The sequence below is a fragment of the Hirundo rustica genome, chromosome 20 (genome assembly GCF_015227805.2).
Source record: "Hirundo rustica isolate bHirRus1 chromosome 20, bHirRus1.pri.v3, whole genome shotgun sequence".
NCBI classification, from domain to species: domain Eukaryota; kingdom Metazoa; phylum Chordata; class Aves; order Passeriformes; family Hirundinidae; genus Hirundo; species Hirundo rustica.
The window spans coordinates 5,379,908-5,402,448 of record NC_053469.1 but is presented as its reverse complement, the minus strand read 5'-3'; the positions used below and the strand labels follow the sequence as shown (position 1 = coordinate 5,402,448).

The window sequence follows — 22,541 nt, the reverse complement described above, 5'->3', positions numbered from 1 at the left end:
CTGGGGGGTTCATTTTTCAGATTTTTCTGTGATGGATTGGCTGTGTTGGGGTGTGGTGTGATCAGTCTGTGATGAAGAGATAACAGAAATCCCAGAAAGGAGCAGAACCTCTTAAACATTGTCCAAGTTCCTGTAGCATTTACCAGCTTCCCAAAGTCTGTGAAACCCAGACTGAAGCCTGCGGGTTGGTATTAGAGCTGCCTATCTGCTGAGCAAAGCAAGAAAATCATCTTCTTGCTCTTCTGAAACAACTACAGTGGATTTAAATACTTTCACTTTCAAACGATAAGAGAAACCAGATTGAATCAGATTGGCTGCTTCTTCCACAGTGATTAAAATTTCATCCCTACGCTTAAAAATAATAAAAAAAGCAAAAACGAGTCTCTGCTAGCATTAATGCAAGCCTGTCATGAGCTCGGATATATGCAAATAAAATGTTCATGGATAGGAAAATTTTTGTCTCACGCCACACCCTGATCATTAGTTGAGAGAGTTAAAAGGAGTTTATCTCAGTTTCCATGGAGTCAGACTCCACACTCATTACAGCTCCAGAGCAGCTCCAGCTCTTTGTGCTTTCTTGTGCTGAGGCACAGAGCAAAGGCTGCTCCGTGTATTGACACTTTTTTCTCCTGTTCAGGAAGGAGTGGGTGAATACAGCAATGAAGCCCACAATTTTCAGTACTTGTCATGGTACATAGATCAAATGTAATCCACTCTGCCAGCATAACTCTACATTCAATAGCTTGGAAAGGAGGAGATTTATTTAACTTGAATAATGAAAGGAGTAAATCACTCATGCTCCCTCGTAGCAGTCTTCTGCGATGAACTGAGCTCCTGCAGTAAATATTTTCTCTTTCTCTCCAAATGATAAGACTTTAATGCTATTTTACTTCTTGAAATGCCAGGGAGAATGTCAGCTGTGAAGAGCTTGTTGAAATTAATGGGACATAATCATAATTGAAGCAGGTATATTATGACTGCAGGAAAAGGAGTTTTCTACCTTTTCAGAACTCTTAATTTATGGGATAGAAATCCTGGTCCATGTGCTTCTCTGACACAAATTAAAGGCAACTCTGTGCCTGTTTTGATCACTTCTTGTGGGCCTCTAGCTCTTTTTTATTTTTTAATTTATATATTCATATATATATATTATTTTTTTTTTTAAACTGAATTAACTTTGGCTGTTTGGTCTGAAGTGGATTTGGCTTCTGGAAGCTTTTTTGTCCAGTGCTGCTCCATATTCTGCTTTTCCTCAGGCTCCCCAGGTAAGTCTTATTTCTGGGGTCCCGTATGGAAACATTCCTTTGGCTTGGTCTTCAAAGTGGATGATTTCAGTAGTTAAAGGTGTTTGGGGATGGGAAAAAGAGTATCACCGTATCACCTGACCCGGTGTTTGCCTGCCCTTTGCAGAATCTTTAAAAGGTTTTCTGCCAGGACTTAGGAAGGAATTGTGAGGGTGGTGAGGCCCTGGCACGGGTTGCCCACAGAAGCTGTGGCTGCTGCATTCCTGGAGGTGTCCAAGGCCGGGCTGGACAGGGCTCGGAGCAGCCTCGGACTGTGGAAGGTGTTCCTGCCCATGGCAGGGGTGGAACGAGATGGGCTTGAAGGTACCTTCTCAAACCAGCCATTCTGAGATTACATGACTTTATTCCTGGCTTTTGTTTTCACGTGCACAAGTCCACACGGGAGCTGGTCCTCGTTTACAGAGCTAGATGTAGTTCCTAAGTGTTATTTAAAAAAAATCCAAATACGCATTTTCAACAGCGCTTGGACGTTATCAGTCCTGTGTGGGGCAAAGGGAAATGTGCCCGGAGTAGGACAGTGATGTAGATGCTGTGATATAGAGCTGAATGTAGTAATACCCTTTTGAAATGAATGATTCTCATTTAATTTTTTTTTTTTTTTTTTTTTTTTTTCTCTAACTAGCAAATGGGGCGGCTGCGGCGGGGTGTGAGGGCAGACCGGGTGACACCACAGTGGAACCCGCGGTCTGTCCCCAGTGGGATGTGAGGGAAGCCCGGGCTGTTCCCGCCGCGGTGTGAGGGGAACCTGGCGCGGGTCGGCCCGGCGTACAGGGATGTGAGGGGAGCTCGGGCCGTTCCCGCCGGGGGCTGAGGGGAGCCCAACCCGGCCATTTTCCCGCCGAGCCCCCGCCTCAGCGCCCCGCGCCCGCCGCGCCAGTGCCGCCGCTGATTGGCTGAGAACTGGCGCCACGGCGGGCTGCTGATTGGCCCATCCGCACGACACCTCTGGCCAATGACGAAACGCTCTGCCGCCCGCCTTTCCTTCGATTGGCTGTGCCGCTTTCTGCGCCCGCCCACTGCCGGGCTGCGGTGCCGGCAGGCGATTGGCTGAGGCGCTGCCCGGGCTGGATGTTTAGTTGGGCGGTGCTGGGCTGTCCGGCGCCTCACCTGCCGCGGGCAGCCATTGGCCCGTCGCTCCCCGCGCCCCCGCCCATTGGCCGCACCGCCCCTCAAGAGCGTCCCGATTGGCCGTACGGGCCCGGCCCGGTATCCGGGTAAGATGGCCGCAGTCGGGGAGTGCTCGCTGCCCGCGCCGTGGCGGCCGGTCTCCCTCACTCACGTCGAGTATCCCGCAGGTAACGCTCCGTTTCGCCGGCGCCGGGCCTCCCCACCGCGCCTCCGGGCGTGGCGGGCCTTTTCCCGCCGCCCCGCGGCGCCGCCGAGGGCCGCGCTGGCGGCTGCCAAATAGTGAGCCATTGAGCATCAGCGCTGAGGCGGCAGGGCGCGCTTGCGCGTTGGGGGCGGCGAGGCGCCCTGCCAGATTGGGAGCCGCGGCGGGAGCGGCAGTGCGCATGCGCGGTGGGGACTCCGGGCTGGGGGGCTGCGGGGGGGGCACCGGGAAGGGGACCGGGAATGGGGCTGGGGGGGCGGCTCCGTCCCGGGGATCCCGGAGCCACCCGGCCCTCCACTGCCGCCCAGCCCGCTCCACGCCGCCGCCTCGCTGCCTCTGCAGCCCTCTGGCCATGTGTGGTGCCCCTGGCTTCGAGGCGAGGGTCTCACCCACGGTGTGCGGCTCCCCGCTGCCGCCCCGGCATGGTGCTGGTGTCGGTGTCACCTCCCTGCTCCGTGTGCTGGCGGTCTGGCTCGGTGTGTCACCGTGCCAGCGGACTCGGGGGGCTGTCGTGACACCCCAGGGAGTGGGGATGTGGCCGGGTGGGCTCGGCTGCCGGGGAGTTTGGTGGCTGTGCTGGCAGTGGGGGTGGCAGGGTGTCCCTGTCCCAGGTGGTTTTTCTGGGAGCACTTTGGTCAGTCAGCGCTGAGGGAAATGCCGCGAGGACTTGAGGCGCAGGATGTTTTGTGGCTCAGCTCTCGTTGGGTCCTGGCAGCATTGAGGAGCAGTAGGTGCTTGAGTGCAAGATGGGCTGTTCCGGCTGGGACAGGTGTGATCCACAAAGGTCCTGCACACCAGCAGCCCGACCTAGGTGGAGTGAATTCCAGATGTGCCAGTGTGCAAGAGCAAATGGGTCTGTGCCCAACTGGAATGTGTCTAAACTGTGTCCCATCAATACCTGTGGTCCTTTGGGGATCCTCTGGGTGCTTTGTGCTGTGCTGGGTTTGGGTGCTTGTAATAATCAGATATAATGGAAGAGCGAAGTGTCAGTGATGGTATTAACCATTTGCTCAAAAACTACATCTTGGCTAGACACTATTCTCAGTATTTCCAGTTTTAGTGAGCCCCCAGCTTACTGTGAAGTGTTGCTATATGTCCTGTTTCAATAGCCGGATTTTGTTTCCTGATGAAAGCTCTTCTCAGTAGCGCAGTTCCTAAAGCTTTTAAAGTGCTTAGGGATCTTCTGGGTTGAAAGTGCCCATTTAGCTTGGAGACTTGAAATGTGACAACACTGAAAAAATATCTGGCGCAGGCGATACATTATTTCTTGGCCCTCCCCCTTATGGCTGTTTCATGGTTTTCTGTGATGCTTTATGTGAAATATTGGCATTTCCTTTTCTGTCTTGCATTTTCCTCCACACTGTAAGCTCCTCTTCCGTCCCCCTTCTCAAATATATTAATGTGTCAGTTTGGTAGAGATGGGAAATAAGCTTGCCAGTAGTACTGATATATTCATCTTTGTGTTTTATCTCCTTATCTGAACCTGACAGTATACACAGAGCGTCCTGTGCTCCATTTGTTGGATTGGTTTGGGAAATGAAGGTGGTGGAAGTCGCTGCACAAGGGTTATCTGTCAAATCTTGAACGATGTGACATAACCTGATTATTTTCTCTCTGCATTGAGAGCTCTTAAACAGGCAAAAGGAGATGATTATGTGGAGGGGTAAATCACCACCCAGCTTAGGGTTGTGTATGGAGGGATGGGCACTGTGTTTTATCTTGGATAAAACGTGTTTATGAAAGCCTATAAAGTGGAGACAAAGCACTCAAACAATCAAACAGCTGGAGGTATAAAAGTTTGTGAATTTATTTTCATCGAATCATTTAAGTTGGAGGAGCCCCCGAGATCACCAAGTCCAGCTGTTCCCCCAGCACTGCCAAGGCCACCACTAAACCACATCTTCAAGTGCCACATTTACACAGCTCTTAAATCCCTCCAGGCATGGGGAGTCCACCACTGCCCTGGGCAGCTGTGCCAGGGCTGAACAACTCTTTCTGTGAAGAAGCTTTTCCTAGTATCCAAGTTAGACTTCTCCTGGTGTAACCATGTGGCTGTTTCCTCTTCTCCTGTCCCTGTTCCCTGGGACCAGAGCCTGACACCTTCCCCTGGCTGCCTCCTCCTGTCTCAGGGAGTTGTGCAGAGCCAGAAGGTCCCCCTCAAACCTCCTTTTTTCTCTCCAGGCTGAGCCCCCCCAGCTCCCTCTGGTGCTCCAGACCTTCCCCAGCTCTGTTCCCTTCTCTGGACATTCTTCAGCCCCTCGATGTCTTTCTTGTTGTGAGGGGCACAAAACTGACGCCAGGATTTGAGGTGGGACCTTGGCAGCGTCCAGCACAGGGAGACTTGGTGTCATGGGTGAACTGTCTGAGAGTGCACTCGATCTCCTTGTCCAGATCATTAATAAAGATATGAAACAGAACCTGCCTCAGAATTGAGCCCAGCCCCGGCTGGATTTACCTCCATTCCCCACCAGTCTGGGCCTGGACAGGTTTTTAACTGGAAAACAGAGTGCCCATCCAAGCTGTGGATGTTCTCCAGGAGAATGCTATGGAAAGCAATGACACAGGCTTTACTAAGTCAAGGTAGACAATATTTTGGTCTAAAATAATGACTTGCAGTAAACGGTAGGTCTGATGCTTTTACCTGGATCTGGGGAAAGTGCTCTTTATTTAGAGAGCTGTTTATGTTCAGCCTGGGCACATCTAAAATCTAGGTCCATAAAGCGTCTAGATAATGTATATTTATAAAGGAGTGATGCTGGCAGCGTGCTCAGCACAGTGGAGTTAATGTAGCCTTGTGCTGCTGAGAGGGGTTGGAATGAGAAATAGATCCTGCTTTTACCAACATCAATTATTAAGCTGTCTTGGCATGTCATGCACTGCTCTGTGGCAAACAGCTTCGGCTCTTGGCTGATCCCAGAGGCTGCTGAGCCGCTGTGGCAACTGCCTCTGACAATATCACATCCTTAAAGATTTCCAGTGCAGAACCCCAGCTTTCATCTGCCATGGATGATGGTCCCGCTCCCTGGGACTGGGTAAAAAGCTGTCACTGCTGATTTCTGCCTGGCAGATGAAGCCTGGATTTGGACTTCTGCTTCTAATTATTAAAAGGGAGAGGTGTCTCGAGAAAGGTGCTCCCTGTTCTCATCTAATGTTTCCTCATCAATAGTGATAGAAATCCATGCTTAGTTGCTTGTGTGGCTGCACAGCTCTCCAGGGCTTTCTGTGATGTCCACTTTGAGCAGAACAAATGAGAAACAGCAGATGAATGCTGTGGTAATCAACTGCAGACTGGTCTGAGGAATGGAATCTTGGAGACCTGACTGAAATACTACCCATAGGGAATGTTAGGATTAAACATAGGGCAAAAAAAAAAAAAAAAAATCAGCCATGGCAGTGCTGCCATGGGTGTGCTAAAGCAGAGGACAGCCTGTAAAAATATCATCCTAATGCTGCTTTCAGAATTTTTTGATCCTGGAGCATTTCATATTACTGGCTCTGCTTTGGTGAGACCAAGGAATGATCTGGCATAGTGTCAGGTTGCTGGCAGGTAGGCAGGAATAATCCTCCTTCCAGTAATGAGCTGGTGATTGCATCAGGGCTGTGAAGTCCTTTGATGGATGTATAAAAGCTGTATCTCTAATTGTTCTTTGAATCCATTTCCGCTTTGGATCTCATGGTATCTGTGGTACTGAGCTTTGTAGCTTAATGTGGTTGTTTCTTTTCTGCTTTTAAGTCCACTGCTCAGTAATTTCATCAAACACACTCTCATGTGCAGTGAGAGGCAGTAATTGTTTGCTGTCAATTTCTGCGTATAATTCATGACTTTATAGAACCGTTGTATCATCTGTTTTCCCTTTCCAGCTGAAAATCTGATTTATTTGATGTTTTCTGAATGGCTGCTGTTGCATACTTATCTTTGTCCCCATTCTATTTGCCTTTTCTGTGTGCACTCTCCCTTTTTAGCTGGTGACACCAGAATTGCATAATAAATTTTTGTAGTGCTGTAACAGTAACTTCTGCTGTGCTCTTAAAAATATTCTTCTTGCTTTTTTGACTACTGCAGAGCACTGGATGCTACTCTGAAGGTATTGGCACACATTGAGTCTGAGGGTTTTTGTTTGATAACAACTGAACTAAATCCTGTCATGTCATGGGTATAATTAGGGTTGTTTTTTCCCGTATGCATTGCTTTGCATGGGGTGACTTTGTGCTGCAGACTTAAAACTCATCTTCAGGGACTTCCTGCCTGTAGGGTGAGTTTCACTGGAGAAACATTGAGTTCCTGGTTTGTTTGGGTTTTTTTGTTATTATTTGGAGAAAAGAAAGAAAACTTCCTCTCTTCAGTGCAGCTGGGATTCTTAGAGCTCTGGGACTTTCTGGACCTCCTCACACTGGACAAATTCTTTAAGGAGAGAAACCTGGTGTGCCAAGCCTTTTCTCTGCAGAGTGACAGAATGTTCCCAGTTTCCCCGGGATGTTTCCTAGAGCCGGGCAGAGTTGGAGGGGCAGGTGTGCAGAGTCAGTCAGTGGGTGAAGAGGTTCAGAGGGGCCGGTGCTGTGTCTGTGCTTTGGCTCAGCAGTTCTTGTTGCTGTTCAGTATCAGCACGTGCAGCTCCTGTAGGAATGTTTGTTCTGATAACACTCCTGTGATTCTGCGGGATGGGAGCTCACAAGCCAGAGCTCATTCCATAGCTAAGTAGTATCTCTTGGAAGAAGCAGATCCCACTCTTGTTTGGCTGCTTTAATTCAGGGTTTATGTTTAATCTCCCTGCAGAAGTTATGTCTGATTCCTGCCTTTGTGCCACAATTTAAAGCCTCCTGCATATATTTTTGCAGTCCCACAGCTCGTGTTATGGGGATGTGCACAAGCAGAGGAAATGATTCTTCTATATCATGAATATTTAGTGATGTAAATGCCCACGACACACATACACTACATGTTGTCTGTGCAACTTGCACATACGCACTTAGCCAAGAGCACACAACCAGTGGCAGTGCCAGAAATAGATCCTTCAATAGGAAGTGGTGGTGGCAAAGCTCAGTCTTGTGGTAGGATGTGGTTGATTCACGTTTTTACATCCTATACAGGTTAAGTAGATGTGGTGAAGCTCAGCTATTTCCACCAACAGGATGCTGGGTAAAATGTTGAATTGGAGCAGAAGAAGATGCTGAATGAAGGCTGAAAAAAAATAGCGTGTGTCTGAGCTATCTATAGTGCTGCACATCCTTATCTCTTTGCTGCCCAAAAATGAGGTTGTTGCATCCTTTATTTTTGCTTTTTGAGCTCCAGATAATGTCCAGGGAAAGCTGGACCTTAATAAAACAGAATATAAAACTAAATGAAACCCAAGATATATATTAACTTGATTCTCCTTTTGTGTTTTTTTGCCAAGATTTTGTCTCTATTCCTGCTGGTTGGAGGAACTGCTTTAAAATTCCCAAGTTTAGTAAATTAAAGGAAAATTAATTTTTATAAAAGAAGCCAGGGGTGCTGTTTGCTGGATCAGACTGGACTTTAAACTGTGGCTCTCCTGCACGTCTCCTTTCCCTGGGAATAAGTCTCGGAGTGCACTGGAGCGTGAGAGGAGACAGGAGTGACAGAAGTAATCACGCTCCAAGGCCCCCGGAGCACTGAGCGCTGAGCAGCGCTGCCCTTTCTCTCAGAGCTCACTTTGCCTCCTCCGCTGGGGATTTCCAATCCTTTCAGAGCTGGTTTGGTCGCTGAAGCTCTGCCTTGAGCTGCTGATCCAGCAGGGCCGTTTGTGATGGAACTGGTGTGTTCTGGGGTAGCTCCTTTAAGTGCCCAGCTGTTTGTTTGCCTCCTCCATAGAAAAAGCGACTTTGGAATGTGGCTGTGTTTAATTGCCATTAGCCACAGGAATATGAAGTATTATTAGTGATATCTGCTCTCTTTTAAAGGGGCTGCTGAAATATTTGAGGAGCTTTTGTGTTGAGTACAGGACTTGGTGCCTGTAGATGCATCTGGTAGTGGTGGTTCCCCTCTCTGGTGTGGTTTTTGTGCCTGTGAAGTCTGGGTGATTTGATTTGTTGGGAATATTATCATGTAACATAACAGAGGATTTTGAGTTCGCTGCTGCTGATCCTATTTAAATTAAAAGACTGCTTGCTTAAGTACCTTTCTACCATCTGCACAAGAAATAGAACCCTCTGGGAAGATAAATAATCTGGTCTGGTTTCTGCTTGACAAAATTATGGCTTTTAGTGTGGAAGTTCTAAGCCTTTACATACCGTGGATTAACAGAGTGAATGATAGGAAATGTGGTGATCTTTTGATCATGAGCTCTCGTTATTTGGTAATGCTGGAATTGAGACTTTTGGAAAGTATTCCTAAGGCTTTCAGGGTAGTTTAATTGTCTCTTGGCAAGGTGGCTTCTCTCATGAATTCCCTCATCATTGATAACAGGACTCATTTTGTTGGAAGTTTTTGATTTATGTAAAACCATAAGGGGCTTCATTTTCTATTGCCAGGTAACTGTACTGTCATATCCCCTTTGTGTTACCATAATCCATTGCTTTGGGAGCATTTAGAACGCACCTGATGTGAGTCAGACCTGATATGTGGAGTGAGAAAAGTTTCAAATTCAGCGTTTTCTAGCGCTTTTCAGGTTAAAACCAAAGTAGAACCTCACTTCAGTAAAAACTCAGTGTACTTGCCCTCCAAATCTTCCTCCTTTCACCTAATTCCTGCTGATAATCCTTGCTGCTGGCTCCCAAGTTTAACCCAGAGTCTGGAATTCCAGAGGCTTCCATGCACTATACCTGATGTAACCACAACTATGTGGCAATAACATCAGCAGCATGAACTTTGTTGTAAAGGGGCAATAACTTCCTTTTTTATCAGTTCCAGCGCTCGGAGGCCGGGGTTAAAGTCCTTTTTGCCAAGTGCTGCTTTGAAATGTGGGTGCGTGGGCTGGGGAGACTCGGTGTCTTGCAGTGGAATTGATCTAGGAATGAGTCCAGTGCCCAGCCTGGCAGAGGCATCCTGTTTCCTTTTGAGAGGAGGGAGGGACAAATTTATGTGGGTGCTGATCCTTTTGTGTTCAGTGATGGGATGGAGAGAGTCTGGTCTGAGAGAAGCAATACACAAAGTACCCATCTCTTCTGTTGCTCTCTGGGTTCATACAGCGAGTTTGTGGTGATTTCTGTGCTTAAAGATTCTCTGGCAGACAGTTCTCGCTCTTCTGATACGAATTGCTGATCTTGGAGTAAAATTGATCTGATAATTCTTTGCTTCTTTGGAATTTGTGCTGACATCTTTTCTCCAAATACTTCTTTGTGTGTCCCTTTTTGGGGAAGAGAGGCAAAAGAAACTTGGATCAAAATGCACAGCTGCTCCTTACTGTTGCTGCCTGCTTCTGTGTCTGCTGTAGTTCAGAATAAAGGTTTTGAGGGACCTTGTGACCTCTGTGAGGTCCCACTGCTGCTCCCTCATTCTCCCTGGGGGTTAACTGTTAATTATTTGGGTTGGGGGCCCAAATCCCCTTCTGTGTGGTAGAAGTGGGCTTCTGGTTAAAAAGGCAGAGTCTCCTTTATTTCCCTGACATCTCCTGCTATGTTTAGCTATTTATTTCCTTCCCATTTTGCTAATGCTAGTGTTCATGCAGACACATGGTGAGACAGATTAGGAAGCTGATCCAGCTGAAAACTAACCCATTTTAGTGAGGGAGTGGGAAAGGATTTGCTTGGGGACTGTTTGCTGGCACAGAGAAGAAATAGGAATGAGGGGAAGGGAAGGATGCTGCCTCTTTTGCAGCAGCCTGTGCTCATGTTGGATTAAAGTGCCTCTAGGCCCACACCCATGGTTATTGTTGTAAATTGGGTGGCAGTGATCTCTGCTGAATGATTCCAGGCTCCTTTCATCCCTGATTTTGAACCTGCATGGAAGCACTGCTGTCTCCCTGCCTCAGTCATTCTGGAACACAGGGACCTGCTGCACTGCTGAGTTTGCCCCTCTGCTCTGTGATGCAGGGCTCTGACTGGCCCCTGTTGTGGTGGCAGGCAAGTACCTGTGGATTTCACACTGATTTGTTTCTCTTGTTTGTTTCCCCAGGTGATTTCTCTGGCCAGCTTTTAGCTTATTTGAGTCTTGGTCCAATATTCATAATTGTTGGTTTTGTAACACTCATCATATTCAAGAGAGAGCTTCACACGGTGAGTCCTTCTCTCCCTTCCCGGCCTCTCCTTATGACTAAAGTCTTTTTCTTTGTCACCTGGGGCTCCTGTATTCACACTTCTTTTTCTCTCTGTGAGGAGCAAGCTGAGGAAAACCATCTTCCTGTCAGGGAACAGCAGGAGACACTTAGCACCTGCACCAGGTTAAAAGGCTGCTCAGCCTTTTCTGACTTCTCTGTTACTCTGGTGTGTTTTGGACATTATCTGTCCAGAACCATCGAGGGAGATGTCTGAGGAAGTAGAGAATGCTGTTGCAGAGTGGGAACACTCCCAAGATCCAGTAGGATCATAGCACTGGGCAGCATATGCAGGAAGTGGTGTGTGTAACTCAGGGGGATGCAGTTTCTTTGAACTACTGAGGCAGAAGAGGGTATAAAAATAAAACCTAAAGCTTTCCAAGGGAGTGGATCTGTCTTTAAGGGCTGCTTTTCAAATGTGAGTTCAATATCAGGGACAGAAGGGACTTGTTTCAATCCAAATTCTTACCGTGCTTTCTATCTGCTCTGCCAGGTAGTTGGGAATTGGTGCTGTGGATAAACTCCCTCTCTTGTCCTCAGTAAACAGATAAAACAGGGGCCACTGAAAGGATTTTGACAGCACATTGCGAATGTAGGGCCACGGTGTCATGGGAACCAGTGGCCCAAGGGACCTGGGAATAGGACTTTCAGCTAGGGAAGGCAGCTGTTCAGTTTTGGCAACTCAAAGATTTTGTGTTGGCCCAAAAGAGAGAAGAAACCAGAGTAACTATTGCACAGATTTATGGGATTCTCAACACAGGGATTTGTTTGGTGTTAGTAATGAGACAAGTGCTGAGGTTGGTTCTCAGTTCTTTGTGTGGGGATTCACCACTGGGCTGGAGAGAGACACTGGCTGACTTGCAGCAGCCTGAGCTGTGGCTCAGGATGTGGAATGAAAAATTGCTTCATCATGTGGAATGGGAATGAGTGCTAAGGAGGCAGAGTGTCATCACCAGCTGGGAATTTGATCATAGCAGCAGGACTAATTTAGGGGAGGTGTATGAACTGTGAAGTTGAAGTGTAAAAATAAATGCTACCCAGGTCTGGCTTAGCTCAGAATGTGAATTCATCTTAGACTGAAGACAGCAGCTTCAAGATGAAAATATTCATAGAGGGAAAAGCCAGAAAGCCTAAAAAGTCACCTTTGTTTTAAACTATTTACCCAAATGACAGTGTCTGCACTCCCCCTGTTGGTCATCAGGAAAAGCCAGTTCCCAAAAACCTGCCCTATTAAAAAGGTCACTTTCTGCGTTTGCTGGTGCAAGGTGCTGGCAGAAGTGCCCTACTGTGTCATTTTTGCCTTTCTGTGTAGCAGCTGCTGAAAAGCTGCATGTACATAATGTGTTGCCAAATACAAAATGAGCTGAAAAGAAATGCTTTTATTTGAATATAGGTATAGAATTTGGAAGCCATTGGTTTTAACTCTAGTAGTCAAAAAAGAAAATCAGAAACATAATGTTTGGGGGTTTTGTCAACAGAGAGAGCCTGGTAAGTAGAAGGCTCTCTTAAAGGGGATGACACAGCTCTCTTGCCTTCACAGATCTCTTTCTTGGGAGGGCTGGTGTTCAACGAGGGAGTGAACTGGTTAATAAAAAATGTAATCCGGGAGCCTCGGCCGTGTGAAGGTAGGGTATGGACCATGAGTGTGGTGGTGTCAGGGGAGTTTTGGGTGGAATGCTGATTGGGCGGGCTTAGAGGGGTTTTCCCCCCTTTGCCTCACGTTGACTGTGGATGTTTGGGTGTAAAGAGGCTGACAGAGCAGCCTGAGCAGGGATGTGTCCTGTGGACTTTGTGCATGCTCCAGCAGCGTGGTCTGGCTAACTATCTGGAGTGTTCCAGCTGCTGACCATACCTTGACCGTACTCTTTTTTTCTTCTCTTCCCAGAAGCCCATTCAACAGTGACCACAAAATATGGGATGCCATCCAGCCACTCCCAATTCATGTGGTTTTTCTCTGTCTATTCCTTTCTGTTCCTTTATTTAAGGTAAAAATTCCAGGACAGGTTTTTTTTAATATGTTAAAACACCTGAAATGGGGGCTCCCTTGCTGGTTGCCACTTGAGAGGGATAATGGAATTAAATCTGAGGACCTGCACAATTTATCGTGGCTCGCATGGGATTGGGGCATGTCTGTCTCCATCTGAATGTAGGGCTGGAGTTACCATGGCTGAAAACTGGAGGATGTGAGTGGGCTTCCTTTTACCTGTCGGGGTAAAGGTCTCCCAATTTTCTTTTTCTAAGCTGTGATGGTGCCCCAGAGTGGGGGATAGGGAGGAGACATGAAGAGTTGCTTTCTCATTTTGTCTCAGTTTCAGTGGGGTTATCTTCAATCTTTTGGATAATGCTAGCTGTTCACTTGCATGACTTTTTGGTTGACTTCACTTACCAAGTACTGGGTTTACCTGTGCTTTAACAAAATTCTTTCTGGGGCATGGCTCTGTCTGTGGCTCTGTGTGTGGAGAAGGACAAAACTCACAGTTCCTCCTGGCTCTGTGGGTGATGGAGGGACTCTGTCGTGGCTCCCTGTTGCATATGCTTAGACATGCCTGTCCCATCAGTGCGAGCATCCTGCCCTGCATCACAGCAATCCCTGTTCACAGTGGGACAGAAAACACGTGTGGCTTCTTGGCTGCTCTTTAACTGCTGCCAGTGGGACAGATTGCTGCTGGGATGGCATTGAGCTGCCCATGACCCCAGTGGAGTAAAGCTTTCCTCAGGTTTCAGAGGGAGGGAGGTCGGGGCTGCTCAGCTCCCTGCCCTGTGCTAACGGCTCTCCATCTCTTTCAGGATGCACCAAACAAACAACGCGAGGTTTCTGGATTTACTATGGCGACATGTGCTGTCCATCTGCCTCGTCACAGTGGCTTTGCTAGTCTCATATAGTAGGTATGGAGCAGCTGTTTGTCTTCTGCTCTCACACAGCCTCGTGGCCTGTGCCAGCCAGCAGCCCTGGCATTCCTTATCCCGCCTTTCCCACCTGATTCTCCACTGCGCCGCGGAGTCAGAGCTTTGTAGAAGTGTTGCCATGAGACCCAATAAACAGAGGTGCTCTGTGTATGGTGCTTCACAGAAACGTTTACAAAACCCCAAATCAGCTGAGCTTGTGCCAGTTCCGCGTGGGCTCCAGTGCTGTGCTCCTTGCAGCCTGGCTGCCTCTCCCTGAGTGTGGAGGCATTGCCCCATGCCTTGGCACACCAGCATCTGCAGCATGTGGACTGCTACGGTTGATCAATCCCACTGTTTTGCTTGAGCATTAGTTAATCAAAACATTCATAGCTGTTGGATTGCAAGATTTAGTTGTGTTAAGGTGGACAAAGAAAATGGAGCTGTGATTGTGATTTTTTTTTTTTTTTTTTTCATTAGTAGATTAAATGTAAAGTGAGCTCTGGTGATTGGAAAAACAGACAAATACAAGCTAGAAACAGGGTCACATTTTCCACAGGAAACTAATTACCTGTTGGCACCGTTGACTGTACGCTACAGCTGGTTACTTATTACTAATTATTTTAAAATCCTGGCAGGACAAATTTGTCAGAGGTGTATATGGTCTAATTAAAACAAAACTAGAGGAAATCAAGTGGCTATGTTAGACAGAAGGTCAGATAAGATGATCATAATGATATGTGGGTGAAAAGAATTTTGAATGTAGCTTGTGCACACATATAAGAGGCCAGCAGTGCAGCTCTGAGTGGCTGCAGTCACAGTGACCACATTGGTCATGCAGCCTCTGTGCCTGTCATATTGGAGAGCAGCAAAATCACAAAAAAAACCTTGCTGTCCCTGTTCTTAAAAGCCTTTAAGCCCCAGCTTTGGTGGCCTGGACGGGACTTGTCCTGTTACTGCCATTGGAAGAGTCTCTTTTGGGAGCTCACGGTATTAATTCTTGAGCTGATCCAAAGATGGATGAAGGAGAATGTGAAGGGTTATCGAGCTCAAAGTAGAAGTGCTCCAAGCTGAAACTGCTGTAGCAGGGAAGAATTTTCCCCAGTTTTCTCCCCCCACTATTTTTGCCAGCTTTTTACTGAAAAGACACCCACTTTTAACATCTGGAGGATAACTTGCACCCACATCTGTAAGTCCAGTGACACCTCAGCTCTCCTGAGTCTTGGCTGCTTTTGTTTTAAAGCCTGTCTGGTGACTCTTGTCTTCCTCTGCAGGGTTTATTTGCTTTACCACACCTGGAGCCAAGTCCTATATGGAGGTGTGGCAGGAAGCATCATGGCCATAGCCTGGTTTGCCTTCACACAGGAGATCCTAACTCCCCTCTTCCCGAGGATAGCTGCGTGGTAAGTCTCTTTATTCTGTGGAGGTTTGTTACGGATGTTAGAAATGAGAATTCCTGGGCTCTGTCCCAGTTTTGCGTGCTGGCTGTTGTGTAACCTACTTTGTTCCTCCATGTTTTCTTGTGCATGCATATATACAAAGGATCGTGTGTCCTTGATAAGGATGGGGAAGAGGGAATTCAATCAATTGCTACATTTTGTAAAGCCCTGCTAAAGCTGAGGTGTGGCAGTGTGCTGGAGGAGCTTTGCAGGATGAACAGCAGACCTTTCTTAATGAATGTCTAATGACCTAGTCAAATTGCAGAGCTATTTGCATGTAATACAGTCTGGAAATATTGTGTAAGGAAAGAAAAAAAGTTTTTGATTAAATGTAACAAAGAATCCTTTTCACAGCCTGAAGTGATAGAATAGTACTGTTAACTAGAGCAGGTTTTTTGCCTTTTTTTTTTAATCAAAATTGCAGTGGAGAAGGTCTAATTATTCCCCCTTTCTACCGCATTGTCCTTTTCCAGGCCAATTTCAGAGTTCTTTTTAATCCGAGATACCAGCCTCATTCCTAACATCCTGTGGTTTGAATACACAGTCACGAGAGCAGAAGCAAGGTGAGTGTTGGGAGTCGAGGAGCTGTTCCTGCTCTGACCTTTCAGATGCAGTTACTAATTAATTTTCTGATATGTAGCTGATAATTTTGGGGTGCTGTGGGTAGAATAGCTCGATGTAAAGGAATATCAAGTTGTGGGTTAACGACTGCATCTGGAAGGTGAGTCTGGAGAGGGTGTGATTCAAGAATTTAATCTGTTTTAAGCAGCATTTCAGCTCTCTGGCTCATGGTTTTTGCAAGCAGTTGTTTATAATCTTGCATCCACATGTGATCTTGTGTACACTGAGGATGGGGTGGATGTTCTGGGAGTGTGCAGAGCGGGAAGGGCTGATCTGCCTGGCGGGTTCGGCAGGGACACTTCAGTTTCGTGTGGAGTTCAGCAGAGGCGTACTTTAATCCTCCTGTGTTTCCCTGTGGTTTGCTGCAGCCCCTGGGTTGGGGTCGGGGTCCCCTGTGTCACACTGCCTGCCTTGCCTTGCAGGAACAGACAGCGCAAGCTGGGTACGAAGCTCCAGTGACGGCCAGCGTGGGGACCAGGGCGCGTTTTAACGGAGACAGACAAGAGCAGAGACCTGGGAGCAGCAAGGAGCCTTTTAACAGACGGACCAAAGGAACAGGCAGGGACCATACCCAAAACCTGAAAGCCTTTGCTCTGCTTTAGCAGCTAAGCTGGATGCTCCCTGATGCATGTGGGACCGTGCAGGAGTAGAAACTCGTTTTGAACACAGATGCACATGGTTGGATGTACCATCGTGTCTACGTCAGGGGAGGGGGGAGAAAATGCCTGGTGTCGTGTTCGGGGGAGGGAAAACCAAAAATGAATCTTTTCTGTGACTTTTTTTTTTTCAGCATGAAATATACACACTATTTATTTATTTTTTTAAATGGAACTATTGTTTATGGGGCGGGTGAGGCGTTGATTGTGTGTTTTTATTTTTTCTTCTTTATTTTTTTTTATTGTTCGGGTTTTTCTTTTTTGGAAGAAGATGACAAAACTAATCTCAAGTTGGTCATGTTTAATTAGGGCTTTTAATTCTTACATGCTTCTTAGGAGGGAGGGGATCAAGGAAGGGTGACAGAAGGGAGAGGAAGACTTTCCTTTCTGCAGTCAGTTTGGGAGATCAAAATCAATTCCAACTGTACTTTGTACAGAAAGCAAGACAGGCTAAAAAGATCTGATTTTTAACACTAGTGACAGTTATGCAGGGAAACCTGCACGGATACCAATTAAGGGGAGTGTGTGTGTAAAACAAAAGGAAAACCACAAATATACTGACTCTTATTTTTTTTTTTCCACTGCTGCTCCTGTTGTGTAATTAGCGAGAGTGTCCTTTTCAGAATCTCTTCTAGGTGGCAAGGTTATCATACATATCTCACATGTATTCCATTTCTTCCTGTATACTTTTATTATCTCAGGGTTGCTGTGATCTGTACAGCCTTTGTTGTACTGAGTGTGCCGAGGGCACTGGGAAGCCCGTTGGTTATAAGCAGTGCTGTGCTCCAGTAAGAGTCAGCCCAAAGCCTTACAAAATTCAGTTGCTGGTCTCTGTCTTAAGCACTGGATTTTATTTTATTTTTTTTTCTTAAAGCTTAAGGGAGGGATTTTTTAAGAATGAACACAGTGACAACCACAAATGAACAACAAGGCAAATGACTAATAACTAGCTCAGCTGCTCTCTGAATTATTCCTTGAAGAGTCCTGTTAGACTCCCAAGTAGGACACTTGTCCTAGCAGAGGCTCGTGCCAGTTATCACAGTAGCTTGGTGGGGGTTCTGCAGCTGTAACCTTGAGTGCTGAACTCCTACAAGCAAGTTTTGCTTTCCATCCTTCTTCCATTCTGATTCTCCGTGTGGCCAGTGGCGCTCTGGATGCTGTGTCTCTGTGGGAGTGTGCCTGCCATCTCTGTGTGCTGGTGATGCCTCTGACCTCTGTGACCCATGAGCTGACCTGGCAAGGGCTATAATCAGAGTGCTTCAGGGCTGTGCATGGACACTTTCTGTATTTCTGGTATAGAATGCAGCAGTTCAAGTGTAACTACAGAGAAGTATTTATTCAAAGCACAATTGACTTGAACTTTCACAGATAAAGGACAGCTTCTGAACTGGCTCAAAGGTCATCGGTGTGCCTTCGATGCAGTCATGAGCAGAGGTAAAATGACTGTCACATCTCAGTCTTGCTGCCTGTTTTACTATCTCCACTTTAATCAGACTCCTGCATTATAAAGCTGCTTGAAGTGAGATTTTTTTTTTTTTTTTCTCTTCATCCTGGTTGGTTTTTTTTTAAGTTTTCATCTGTGCCTGTTGCTATAGGAGTTTTTGTGTTTGTGTGGAATGGGAACTGCTGTTGGACACCCAGAGTGTTAACTGTAGAAAGTGATCCTGATCCAGGAGATCAGGAATGAAGGCTGTTTAAATTTCTGTGTTTAAATAGCTATGGGTAGTAAATTAACTGTTTCCAGTTGGTACAGCAAGTATATATAAACATTTTTTTAAGAACTGTTTAGTACTTGCGTAGCATAAGCAAACCTGTAACATCTGAAGGACCCGAGCACTGGATCTGCTTTGAAGGTGCATCTTTATAAAGAGGCATCTTGCAGCTTTCACAAGGACATTTGATCTGCCTTAGCCCAGCTCTGTTGGGATGACACAGGACATCAGCTAGGTCCCGTGACATGGTGGTACCATATGTTTCAGTTTGAAAACTGGTACTTATGTCTTGCCAAACCGTTCATTTTCTCTCTATATCTCTTGTAAGTGAACTTACAAAGCCAGAACAGAGATCACACCTCTCTTCCCCAAGGCTGCTGAAGGAGTGGATTGTTTCAGGAGTGGCTTAGCACTTCCCCAGCCTCTCGAGCTGTTATGACAGACTGCTGGAACAAATAAATATGGAAACACCTATTGAGCATAGGGAAGAGGGTTCATCTCCTCACGGAGAGCAGTGCAGTGTAAAAAGCTGTTCCACTTCACGTTGCCTTCAAACCCAAGCTTCCTACAGTAATTCTTAGGAGTGAGGGAGAGGAAGAAGAGCTCTTATAAGACACTGTAACAAACTCGCCTCTGTTCTCTGTGAGTTGTTTGTAATCTGCATCTTCTGCCTACTTTTGCTGTACCTTTTCAGAAATCTTTGCAATACTTGATATACAGTAGAAATTCCTTAGTGATTCCATGGATTTTCTTAACTAAATGGTGCTGTGCAGGGAAAAGATTTGAGCTCTGCCTTATTATCCTACACTTGTATGAAGTCTCCTGCCTCTAGTTTTCTGAAATGGAATATTTTCTTTGGAATATGTGGCTTTGCAAGCAGATGCTTTGTCTTCCTCCCCTGTACTCAAGGGGGCTGGATGGAGATATGACAATAAAAGGAAGGTGACAGAATGCTGTGGTTCACTGTTCTTGCTATCCCCACACAAACATTGTCCCATTTAGAGCAGTTATGTAACTTCTGCACTGTTTAAGGAGATTTAAGCCTTTTTGTAGCATTTATCTGTTTATTGTGTCCCAGTTTATTCAACTTTGCATGACATGGATCCCAACAGTATTTAACACAGCTAACCAGCAAAGCATGCAACACTACCAGGCTGTGTCAAAAATTGCACTCATACCCCAAGAGTTATCTGAATATTTTCAGTCTGTGAATTTCTGAAATATTTTGTTCCAAATCTGCCATTTATCTGGAGCTTTACTTTCTTCTACATAATGTGCCTTTAAGACAACGGACATCTCTTGATAAAACAATCAGAAACAGGGAGAACAGTATTCAGTAAGTCAACACTGAAAAAAATCTAGAGATATGAACCAGAAGGACATCACATTTTAGAACTTTTACCATAAGAAAAGACTTTTTAAAGGAAAAACCTTGTAATGATTTCAGTGTCCTTTCATGCACTTTAAAAATCAGCCTCATTCATCCGAATTTCAGCTCTGTGTATCAGTAAGGATGCATTAGATGATTTATTAATCTTGTATCTCTTGCAGTCTGCTCCCTGCAGCTGTACTCTGCTGAAGCTAGGGGCACATCCAGATATAGATCCAGAATAGATCAATCCCATCTTCGGAGGTGCAGTCTTCAGCAGCACATGCTTATGCTTAGTCTTTAATAGGCACTTTGCTTTGAGAGCCTTCCCCTTTGAGACAGAAGTGGAAAAGGGCCAGTCTCAAATTCTTCAGTGGCACTATTTGTGCTTGAAGGCATTGCAGACATGGAAAAATAATTCATCCCCTGGCAAGTGAGGCTGATTCAGTATGGGGGGAGGATTACTCTGGCAAAAGGAATATTTTTTTCCATGTAAAAGGCTCCATAAATCCAGATGTTACTCCAGTAAGGTTTGTTCTTGTCTGCAGTATTTACACAATCACTTAGTTTGATAATACTGAGTATCCTCTTGCAGTTTTCAGTCTCATTGATACAGAGGAGTCACCAGAGCAGGGGTTTCTGCTTGCAGGTCTGCAGTGCTCCTATTTATGTTTTTAGGCTGTCTCACTCCATTCAGGATTCTTCTAAAAGATAACTAAATCCATGTAGATGATGTGAAAGTGGCAGTTCAATCAAGTGCAATACAATCACTGGCTGTACAGGTGAGTTTCAATCAAATTTTCCTCTTTTAAGGTTTGTTATTAGGTTAGGTATAGGGTAGAAGTTTTGAAATAACATCCTTTCAGGAAAAAAAAAAAAAAGCCAAAGCATTGGCTTGTATCTTTTGAGAAGCAATTTAGAATTATTTTTTTCTTCTTTTACTTTAAAAAGCTTTAGTGCAAATTTCTTCATATATGTTCACCAAGGCACTTTGGTTATGTCCCTTGCAATTACTTCCCTGTTAACAAAACAGGCCATCACACTCCTAATGCTTCTTGTGACGTCCCAGCAGACACATCTTGAAGGGTGTGCAATTTAAATACAGAATTCCTACCCCAGAAATAGCACTAGAATTCTTTATTACCATAAGGTTTTACTAAATAAGAGCGTAGTCAGGAGCTTGGGTTCCGACCAAGGTTGGTGGGAAGTAGTTCCTATGCTACCATTGTATGTTAATGTTTATATATAATCTTTTACTGTCTCAGGTTTGTCAACTGAATATAAAACCAATATCATATGAGATCAGTTCTCTCACAGAATAAAGCTGGCACAAACTGGAGTAATATTTCAATAAGAAATAACTCTCCAGAGTAGCAGAAAAGGTGCTGTGCTGTTACTGTTAGTGGCTGCCACAGTGCAGAAGAAAACCTACAGGGTACATGTGTACCCTGATTTCTTCCTGCTTTTCAAGATTTTGTCCCTTGTTACAGCAGAGTGATGTGAAAGAAGGGTTTCTGCAGTTGTTTTTCCCTTGGCCTTTAACAGATTTCAACTCTGCGGGCTGGGAGTGGAAGTATGTTCTGGAGTTCCTGATCAGAAACCTCCTTATTTGTCCACAGCTCAGGCATAACATTGTGCACAAAAAGGCTGTTTCTGAAAGCAAGGTGTAAACCCACATTGGGTTAATGTGTGTGTCCCGAAGAACATCAGGCACGTGGCTTGTTAGTAAACAGTCAGCATCTTTTTCTTTTCCTCAGCTCCAAAGAAAGGTAGAGTGGAGCAAGTGTCCCGCTAAATGCGTAGGAAATCCCTTCTCACCTCTGCAGATGTGAAGGTACATAAAGCCAAAGCTGGCAAAACTTACACAAGGAGAGTTTTGTGGAGGCTTCATGGGGAAAAAGCTTTAGGCTGAGCTGGAAGATCAATAGTAGGACCCAGGAAGGAAGTATAACAAAAAGCCCAGAGCAAGAACAACAACAGCAACAAAAATAACCTGAAACAGTAAAAATCGCCTTAGCTTGTATTGAGCCATGCTCTGTTGTTAAAGAGAGTCAGTGTAAGAGGAAGGAGATCCCGGCATCCTGAAGAAGGGGAAGGGAACATTCCTGTAAAGCCTGTACTGGCTGGAGTGCCCGGGATAAGTAGTGCAGTGTACTCTAACAAGACTGGATCTGCTCTGCCTTAACTTCCTTCTCCCCTTGCTGAAGTTGAATGGTGAAGTTTTGCTGGAGCAGTAGAAAAATCTTCAGTCAAGACTGGAAGATGCTCTTCAGAAGACAGAACCAAGAAAAAGACTTGGTCTTACAGTAGTTCTATCATACAATAAACATTCCCTGCTTTTCCTGGACAAGAACTACCTTCCTCATCCAATGGATTTAAATACTGGTAAGGACTGTGCTTTCTGTATTTCCTTACAGTAATTTTCATAAAAACCATATTTGAGTCCTCTTTGAGGTCAGGAAGGTGCACTTTGCATTGATGGGAGAGTCCCTGTCAGTTCTACTTTGGTTTGAGACAGTGTTTCATCTCACTACAGAGTCTGGTATCTGCGGGTGACTATTCTGTAACATCTTGCTGAAAACAAATGGTAGGAATCTTCTTAGGTTCCAGGGCAAGCTGTTCTCTGAATCGTTTTCTGAGGAACTGGGAGCTTCAGTGCATCAGGGATAGCCCGTTTAACTGGGGGTTTCCCTCTTACAGTTTGGATTTAGGAGCAGCCTGGAGCAAGATCCTCATGTCTAGCAGTGCTTTCTCAAGGTAATGCGCCATGCGGGCTGCATTTGTGTCAGCACAGCTATTGAAGGCTGAAATTGCAAAGTTGATGTGTTCCTCCATTGGGTTATAACAGACTCCGTAGCCATCTGGAACCACGGGACCAAAACACATCACGCAATCTGTCTTGGCTGGGACCTGTGGAGACAATGTGATTAAAACCTTCTGACCAGTCAGAGAAAAATGAAACCATCAAATGCAATCAGCTCTGTCAACAGAGGAAACTCATCCCATTAAACTGCTCT

The 22,541-nt window shown here is 45.8% G+C and overlaps 2 protein-coding genes across 3 annotated transcripts in view; one reads left to right on the top strand and one right to left on the bottom strand.

The window, feature by feature from the left end:
- Positions 1-2,475: 2,475 nt before the first annotated feature.
- DOLPP1 (dolichyldiphosphatase 1) lies at positions 2,476-19,213 on the top strand. The gene is made up of 8 exons (XM_040082994.2): positions 2,476-2,599; positions 10,706-10,806; positions 12,385-12,469; positions 12,730-12,829; positions 13,632-13,730; positions 15,002-15,130; positions 15,640-15,729; positions 16,210-19,213. The coding sequence occupies exons 1-8, from the start codon at positions 2,524-2,526 to the stop codon at positions 16,244-16,246; spliced, it is 717 nt and encodes a 238-aa protein (XP_039938928.1). The 5' UTR covers positions 2,476-2,523; the 3' UTR covers positions 16,247-19,213.
- Positions 19,200-22,541, bottom strand: part of CRAT (carnitine O-acetyltransferase) — a 15,997-nt gene continuing 12,655 nt past the window's right edge. For both annotated transcript variants that reach the window (XM_040082992.2, XM_040082993.1), the window contains exon 14: positions 19,200-22,434. In XM_040082992.2, coding sequence (XP_039938926.1) covers positions 22,219-22,434 — 216 coding nt within the window. In that variant the 3' untranslated portion in view covers positions 19,200-22,218. The remainder of the gene's footprint in view (positions 22,435-22,541) is intronic.

Bases quoted from the DNA above. Each gene is read 5' to 3' on its own strand.
- DOLPP1 (XM_040082994.2), top strand. From the start codon at position 2,524: ATGGCCGCAGTCGGGGAGTGCTCGCTGCCCGCGCCGTGGCGGCCGGTC. The intron at 10,807-12,384 runs GTGAGTCCTTCT...TTGCCTTCACAG, and splicing joins TCAAGAGAGAGCTTCACACG to ATCTCTTTCTTGGGAGGGCT. The intron at 15,131-15,639 runs GTAAGTCTCTTT...GTCCTTTTCCAG, and splicing joins TTCCCGAGGATAGCTGCGTG to GCCAATTTCAGAGTTCTTTT.